At 46.7% G+C, this 9253-nt stretch overlaps 1 protein-coding gene across 1 annotated transcript; it reads right to left on the reverse strand.

Annotated features, from left to right (window-relative positions):
• Nucleotides 1–3408: 3408 nt before the first annotated feature.
• LOC127346162 (sucrose:sucrose 1-fructosyltransferase) lies at nucleotides 3409–8760 on the reverse strand. The gene is made up of 4 exons (XM_051372706.1): nucleotides 8334–8760; nucleotides 8227–8235; nucleotides 6009–6865; nucleotides 3409–4363 (listed from the first exon to the last, which is right to left on the reverse strand). Exons 1-4 carry the CDS (start codon nucleotides 8758–8760, stop codon nucleotides 3692–3694), a joined length of 1965 nt encoding a protein of 654 aa, XP_051228666.1. The 3' UTR covers nucleotides 3409–3691.
• Nucleotides 8761–9253: the final 493 nt, after the last annotated feature.

A 9253-nucleotide genomic window follows, 5' to 3' on the forward strand; every position in this document is an offset into this window, starting at 1 on the left:
ACGTGATCTTATGCTACGCTTAATTGGGTGTGTCCATTACATCATTCATCAATGACATAACCTTGTTATTAATAACATCCAATGTTCATGATCATGAAACGATGATCATCTATTAATCAACAAGCTAGTTATACAAGAGGCTTACTAGGGACTCCTTGTTGTTCACATAACACACATGTATCAATGTTTCGGTTAATACAATTATAGCATGGTATGTAAACATTTATCATAAACATAAAGATATATAATAACCATTTTATTATTGCCTCTTGGGCATATCTCCAACAGATTACCGATGGCGTACTTATCCCTGGGGTAACAAGCCGTAGATACGCCGGCGGTAAGTTGGGCTGGAGTAGCTAGGACTTAGCGGGTCCTCCATTCGAGGGTGTGAATTTTAAGAGGTGGCACGCAAGAACAATTCTCTGGCTTACAACCATGAGATGTTTTGATGCAACCAAAGGCAAGCCTGAAGGAGAGCTTACTCCCATCGAGGAGAAAGCTTTTCAGGAAGCCGATACCCTTCTGAGGGGTGCCATTATCAGTGTTCTTGGTGAGAACATTGTTGACTCATATTTGTCCATCACTACGGACAAGGATATGTGGGATGCGCTCGAGGCCAAGTTTGGGGTCTCGGACGCAGGCAGTGAATTATATGTCATGGAACAATACTATGACTACAAGCTGACTGATGAGTGCTCCATCGGTGAGCAAACTGATGAGATACAGCCCATTGCTAAAGAACTTGAGCAGTTTACATGTGTGTTACTAGACATTGCCAAGCTTCCTCCTTCATGGAGGAATTTTGCTACTTCTCTGAAACGCAAGAGACAAGAGTTTTCTGTTACGGATCTCATTGGGTCTCTTGACGTGGAAGAAAAGGCGAGAGCAAAAGACACACATGCTCGAGGTGTTGAGGGAGGTTCTAGTGCCAACTTGGTACAGAAGAACTTCCAATCCTACAAGTCCAAGAACAAGAACAAGTATGATGGCAAGGACAAGGCTTCACAGTCTACCAACTTCAAGAAGAAGACCGGCAAGAAGAAAGGAGTGTGCCACATCTGTGGTGATCCTGATCATTGGGATCCCAATTTCCCAAATCGCTTTGACAAGCGTCAGCAAGGGAAGGGTGGCAAGACTGCCAATGTTGCCATTGGAGATACTGAGATGAAGGATGTTGGGTACGGTATATTTCCTACTGTCCTTTCAGCATGTCATTCTCCTGAATGGTGGATTGACAAAGGTGCCAATGTACATGTTTGTGCTGATATCTCTATGTTTTCTTCTTATCAAGTCGTAGGGACTTCCTTCGTGTTGATGGGAAACGGCTCGCATGCTACTGTTCGTGGTGTTGGTATGGTTGATCTAAAGTTCACTTCGGGAAAGATCATGCGCCTGAAGAACGTGCATCATGTTCCCTCCATCAATAAAAATGTTGTTCGCGGATCTCTTCTTTGCCGAGATGGCTACAAGATAGTTTTTGAGTCCAAGAAATTTGTTGTGTCAAAATTTGGAACCTTTGTTGGTAAAGGCTATGAGTGCGGAGGCCTGTTCCGCTTATCTTTGTCAGACGTTTATAATAAAGTTGTTAATCATATTTGCACCAATATTGAGACAAATGTTTGGCATGCTCGTCTTTGTCATGTAATTTTGGTTGTATGACGCGGCTAGCTAAATTGAATTTAATCCCCATTTGTATTCTTGGCGACGTTAGCAATGTTACTACTTGTGTTAATTCCACCCGCATCGCGTGTATGTTTCGACGTGCACGTTATGCTTGGCGAGCGTCCCTGAATCGATATTGTGCGGATTTTGGCGGAAACGCTAGAATTCACATAGTACCGGTTTTGGGTAATGGTAGTGTAGACTACTCGATCAGAATAAATAAACAATCTACGAGCAAGAAGGGATAAATGTTGTCCTAACATAATAACAACACAAAGTAATAGGTCAACTATTCCAGGTCTTTTCCTTGCACTCACTTACAACAAGAAACAACCACCAGCGTTTGGTGCAGCACCTGCATTTTGGTGCATTCTTCTTCCTTTCCTTGGTCTTTCGTTCAGTCATATTCCAAATAACTTATCTAATTACAATGTATTAACCGCTAATGCACCTTTTTTTTAATCAAATTTCAGGGACATGGTCTAATCATGAGGGTAGTATTTTATCATGGTGTTGGATCCCAAGTTTTTATGCATCCCTTTTTTGTTACCGGGGTCGACCCCAAAGCCATAATGTCTCAAAATGAAGAAGCTATAGAGCACCTGGCATCTTGTTTTCTACCCGAACTGCACCAAACACAAAACTGATCAATGATAACTATGCACCTCAACAAACAGTTGTAGCTCACAATTCAAAGAAGAAAAAAACTCAGTAAACAATCTACGCTCGCCAACAAATCTACCGCACCCAGCCGCGCACCGCAAAAAGCCGCCGCGAAACCCCCCGAGGAACAAAAATGAAGAGGACAAGCAGCGATCGCCTAGAGGTAGCCAAAACTGCAAAACCACAACCAACTGGGCGTCCAACCGTTGGATTCTACCTTGTTGAAACGTCAAAAAATTTAGTAGACCTTTTCTTGTATGCATTAGATCAGATTCTAAGAAATGACATCAACTCGGAACCATGCTTCCTCAAATTCTAAGCAATGATGAAGCCAATTCTGTTTGCAACGAATCTGCATACCTGCATCAGTCCACCGGTTCCATGAGCATACATGCATTATTAACATCATAGAAAAACTGGGAAGGAAAAGATATTTTTTACAAAAACACCATGAATTTGAATTTCGATCTGTACCAAACCCATTGTTCATATGGACTATCAGCAGATGAAAATTGATAAATCTAGCAAACCAATGCAAAAAATATATTCCATGAACTAACCTACAAGTCCATGATAAACAAATCATTAAAAAATCATTGGAGAAAATCCATGAAGAGAAATCCAAGACAGAAGCAAAACCTATCCACGGATTCAGATCCATCAACATGAGTACATGAGCAGGGAACCCATCCATGCATGCTTCAGACATTTCCCTTTGTATCTACGACATATCACAAACCCAAAAAATGTTCCAAACCCAATCATACCATCTGTGGATCATGGACCTGACATGAAGGAGCCATGCGCTGTTGTATGAGACAAACGCGTCAAGTAGAGCAGCGCCACGAGAGCTATCTCACTCCGCAGGTTCAATGAGAGATGCTGGCTTGCGTGTCGCCGTGTCTTCATTTCAGCTGCTATTTTTGTTTCTCAGGACAGCCGCCGTGAGAATAGGTCCACCCAATGACAGTGGGGCCGAAAGGGGTGAGACACGGGGAGCAACACAGGAGCTCCATTTCGGTTGCCACTCATGATTGGAGAAGATTCTAGAGATAAAAGATACTTGAAAGGAATACTCCAGAAAAAAATATCTTGGTAAAATAATATGATTATTTGCGGTATGTACCTTCTGTAACTTAAAAACTTTTTTTACATTACATTACTGTAACTTACAATAGTTTGGTGTACAATATTTTTTCCTCATCTACGAGATTATCATATTTTCCTACCTAATTTCACATGTGTATATGACTGCATATCTTTTACAGGTTTTTTTTCACTAAGTTCGGAAACTTATAGATATGATTTTTCCCTTACTATATCATGATCATGTGATACTAGGCTCAGAAAATTATTGTTCTCTTTATTTGATGAATGCCGAGTCCATATCGTGCACCACGAGTCTCTCGACGGTGACAGTGGAGCCGGTGGCGTTGTTGAAAACATACGCCCTCGCCGCCTCGTAGATGGCCTCCGTCGGGTATACCCGCGACGTCACCGTTGACCTCCCGCCCATCGCGAAGCTCTCTACGATCGAATGATCCACGAGCACCCTGACAGATAAAGCCTCACCGTGGAGCACCGGCACGGTGCTGCCCACCACCCGCTTCACCACGTCCCAGGCCCGAGACGAGCGGGACTCGTCGTGGCAGAAGCTGGTCTGGAGCGTGCCGTCGATGCTCTTGGACACGTAGAAGTACACTGCCATTTGTTCGCTGCGACTGTCGGCGGTGGTGAGGACTAGGAGGCCGAAGGGGCCGAGCGTGCCACGGCTAGCGGCACCGCCACTGGTGCTGCAGTTGTAGCTAACGTCGACCTCATTGAAGGCAGCTATGGCGGAAGCGTCTAGGCGGAAGGAGGCCTCCATGTCGAGCTGAGTGGCTTGCCGGAGGGGGAGGGGGAAGATGGAGCCGGTGCCGATGGTGATGTTGCCAAGGTCGATGGTATTGAGGCGGAGGGTCTCGATCTCCTCCACCGGCCATTGGAGGAGATTCATCCGGGTCTTCTCATCCAACGCCACCGTCCTCGGAATCGACTGCACACATGTCATAGACCATTAATTAGTTAGTTCAATAATTCAAGCGAGGTAAGTCCATCGATTATGAATGCACATTGACATAATGAACTTGAAAAAAAAACATGATAAAAATTATTGTTATTCAATTAATAAAGGTGCTGGCGTCCTCCACCAATTTCCATAAGGCTGGCCATAGTGCTAAGTATCATATAGTAGTATCATGCATATGATACTTGTGTATGATATTATCCCTATAGTGGGTAGTATCATGAAGTAGTATCATAGTTATGCTATATTTATTGCTATTTAGAATCTCAATGCAAATTGATGTACAAGATTTGTTTGACATTAACTTTTCTCGTGATATGCGCTATGATACGGTATCCACCTATGATACTCTAATCTCATCTCTCCTCCTTAATTAGCTGCCACATCAGTATTTTTGTGGAACCAATGTGCATGATACTAGCTAAGATACTACCACTATGGCTAGCCTAAAAGAATCGAACACTTTACATAAGCAACTTCCAAAACTCGAGGTTGATGAGTCAGTCCCACGTCGGCACGACCATGTACCGTAACAGATAGGAAGGAAAGAGGGAATTAAGGAAGAAAGTCCTGATATCTTGTGGTCAATCTATTGTTTCAGAGATGATTATAAAATAAGTCCAGCATAGCACAGTTTAGGAACCGCAAACTGAGCCTTAAATACATGGTTCCAAGTGCGACTGACGTGGCACGTACTAGTTTTTTGACTACATGCATGATTCACCATAACATCAAGGTGGTTTGTAGATAGCTGGTATCGTGCTTTCCGCACGATACGTGGCACGTACTAGTTAATTTGGAATTACGCGGAAAATGGACACTTGATGGGCACTCATTGGTTCTTGGAAGATGCAAAGACATGATGAAAGTGATCAAAGAAAGGTACCCTTGAAATTCAACCGGCCGGCCTATACCTTCCACGAGGATTAATAAAAAAATATTATCATGCATCATGCAGCTATTATTGGCCGTTAAACAAGAAAGAATTTTCCCAAAAGAAAAAAGATAGAAACCTGAAACGATGAGACTGCGATGTAGCGATGTACTACCTCCGTATGGGTTTATAAAGCATGCACGTATTTTAAGAAAAACTCTGACCACAAATTTTGTCAACCATATATGAGTAATACTGTAAAAAAATATAACATTGGATTCATATTTAAAAAGAGTTTCTAACGGTATAATTTTTGTAAAATATAACTCATATTTTGTTGATCAAATTGATGGTCAATTTAAAAAAAAAAAAATACCAGCGGACCATACGGAGCGAGTGCAACTAGTACTCGTCCATGACTGCGACACCATCCACGACTAATTAGCAGCCACAAGTTCCTCTCTTCTCGCATTAGAATATATTAACAATGTGATTAACAAGTTTTCCCAGAAAGCCATCAGCCATGCATTAATCAACATTTTAAGCAGGTTGTATTGCACAAAAGAGAAGATGGATTGTATGATGCATGCATGCACTGATATAACAACAGATAGCATTTCAATCCCCAAGAGGCGATGCACTGATGTATCAATCTAACATGAGTAACGAAATGAAGGATGGAGCTATTGATGCAAAATGCAAGGTAAAACACAATCATAGCGATGTATAGTATAGAGATACCTGGAGGCAAGCCCATCCCTTGGCCACGTCGGCCAACTCGGAGTCGGCCTCGGCGACATACCCCAACAGCACGCGCCGCCGCTTCGCCGGATCATAGAACGTTTTGGACGCAAAAAACCTTCCCCAGTCGTACCTCAGCCCGATCCCCACGTCCGCCTCAGGGTCCACCGGCGTCCATATGTTTGCCTCAGCGTCGTACCTCCCCAATGCGTAGCAGTCGTGCCGGTGGTCGTCCATGCTCGCCTTCATCACGTACAACAGCTCCTCCGACGAGTTCTCGGCGTCTTGGTCGCGGCTGCCGACGGGGTAGAAGTCAACGCACTCCCACATGCCAGTGCTCTCGACACGATGCAAGAATCCCGGGATGAGCTCGTAGCTAACAAAGTCTTTGGTCTTGTACGTGATGGCGATGCCGGAGTGGCCGTGGTCATCCTTGGACCCGATGGCGATGTGCCAGGTGGAGTCTGACTTGTGGAACCAGGCGGTGGTGGGGTCACGGAAGTCCTTATCGCCGATGCCGGGGGGCGGGAGGAGGACGGGGTTGGCAGGGTGCTTTGTCCAGTTGCGGAGGAGGGAGTCGTTGGGGTTTGCGGGGACGGCGAGGCACTGGACCTGGGTAGAGGCATTGGTGGACCCCGTGTAGAGCATTGTGAGCGTCCCGTTGGGGAGCATGGTGGCGGAGCCGGTCCAAACGCCGTTGATGTCGTACCACCGGTCAGGGAGCATGGCGAGAGGGAGGTGGCCCCAGTGGACGAGATCCCGGGACACGGCGTGGCCCCACGTGATGTTGGCCCCCACGGTGCCCTCCGGGTTGTATTGGTAGAATAGGTGGTACCATCCACGGTAGTACACCGGACCTGCATCATCAAGTCAATTAATTAATGGGAAACGCTGCCGAACCCCCGGGGGATCAGCGCTCCATTCCTCCGATTCCCCCGTATGCCACGTGTCCCGTGGGACCCACCCACGTTATCGTCTTCCCCTTCATCCCTTTTTTTCTGGTTTCAATCTCATCCCCAAATCGAGCAACCGCACAGGTAGGCTGTCGCGCCGCCGTCGTCGCCCTGCCACGAGCCACCGCCAACCCAGCAACGCGTCGAGCCAGCCCGCCGCGCAAGCCACGTGCCGGTGCCGCTGACCCGGCGTGCCGCCGCAACTTCCTCCATAGCGTGCCACTCCGCCTCCTCCCCTGCATCCCGAACTACGGCGGCGTCCCGCGCCTCCACCTGCATCCCCGGCGACCGGCGGCGTCCCGCGACCACCTACACGCGATTCTGCTGTGCGGCGCCACTGCCGCCAACCCCACTGCAGCAGCCGCCGCCCGCCGCCACGCCAAGGTCCGCGAGCTGCCTCGAGCACCCTCTGCGAACGGCGGCCGCCGCCCTCCCCTGACCTCCTCCGCCGACTCCGTCGTCAGCCCTCATAGCGAGCTCCGCGTGCCGCCTCCCCTACGCGCGGCGGCAGCCGCCTCCTACTTCCTCCGCCTATTCCTCCCACTGCAAGCACGCCCAGCCATGGCCGTCATCCTCCTCTCCCCCCTACCCTCTAGCTGCAAGTCAACGGCCGCCTGCTGCCAACGGCTCCTGGGCGTTTTTGCTTCGGGGCGTGATGCTACAATAATATATTGTTTTTGCTACTTTAGTTTGGCATTTATGTTAATATAGTATACATTGTTTGCTACAATTCTTTTTGGCGAAATTTGTCTTACTACAATTATATTTTTCATCAATGCATAGTTTGCTACAATAGCAAAAAAAATTTGCTACAATATTTTTGTTTTCTTGCTACTATACCATATTTTCTTTGCTACTATGTCTCCTGCGAGTATCCGGCGGAATCAGGTTTTGCTACATTTGTTCTAGGTTTTAGCTATAATAGTATATGTTTTTTGCTACAAGTTCTCCGGCGAGGTCTCCGGCGACATCTCCGGCGAGGTCTGTGTTTTTAGGTGAAAATAGATTTTGCTACAATTGAACCGTTTTTTGCTACTTTGGTTCATCATGGTAGTAAAAGTGGAAGAGAGGGCTGGTTGGTTTGATCTGACGGCCGAAAACGTTCCAGATCTGTTGATCGGATGGTTGGGGACCCGTGGGATTAGATTTCTAATCCGCCGGGGACGCCCAGCACTCCCCTTAATTAATACTCTGTAAGATGTTGTTACTAATCAATATAAACTTCCCAGTTCAACAAAAACAAAGAAAGTGATGTACGTACTAACCGCTGGGATCTGCCACGAGCAAACAAACAAGAAAGCCAGTCAGTCAGTCAGTTTCTGCACGTACAGATTGCCAGAGAAAAATAAATAATCAACTACTCCTGTACTACCGCTCATAAAATTCTTCTCGGGCTGGAAATGGAACCCGGTGCGCTGCCACTGCAGCATCGCGCTGGTCCACGGGAACCCATCCGCGCCCTTCCCGGCGCCGAGCCACCACGCCATTATTTCGCCGGCCCCTGCGAGCGCGTGGGCGAGCACGCCCACGGCCAGCACGGTGGTTGTGCACGCGCGCCACCTCGTCGCGCCGCCGCTAGTACGGTGGAGGTGCAGCGACACGCACTGGATCAGACGAGGCGGGGTGGCGCGTGACTTCATCGTGTTCGAAAAAATAGAGGAAAGTTGATGGATGGACGATCTCACTCTTGAGGAGCGAGCGTGATTTATAGTTGGGCGATGCCTTGGCTGGTTTGTGGGACCGGCCTCAGTGTGAACCATCAAGACGGGATATATGCATGCTTGACTGTCAGCAACCATGCATTAATTCGGTGTAAATCCCGGAATTTATTTAACCAAATTTCATAAATAATATACTGAAAAAAGATATTTCAGAAATATTACGTCCACAAACGAACATATCGGATGTCAGTGTGAACCGTCAAGACTAGACATGCATTCTCTGTACCTGTATCGTATCGGATGTCCCCGAAGAGACATGCATGCATTGTGATTGTCCGACACGAACACATCGTACAATGCTGGGGACCGGCCAAGTGTCAAAAACAAGAAGGTAGAGGACTGGCCGGCCATCGCATTCATGTAATGTCAGTCAGGGTACTACAAGCTGCCATCTCAGTAAATTTGATTGCGGTGTGAATTAACCATCAAGAAGGACACGTGCGCATAAAGTCCCTATTACATAGTATATATAGTAAAATACAACTGTATATATAGTAAAATACATGCATGTATGTATACTGCTTCATTTAACTCCTTTCATGAAATCTGGTAATCGATGGACTAATGGTCA

The sequence above is a fragment of the Lolium perenne genome, chromosome 3 (assembly GCF_019359855.2).
Source record: "Lolium perenne isolate Kyuss_39 chromosome 3, Kyuss_2.0, whole genome shotgun sequence".
In the NCBI taxonomy this organism is placed as follows: domain Eukaryota; kingdom Viridiplantae; phylum Streptophyta; class Magnoliopsida; order Poales; family Poaceae; genus Lolium; species Lolium perenne.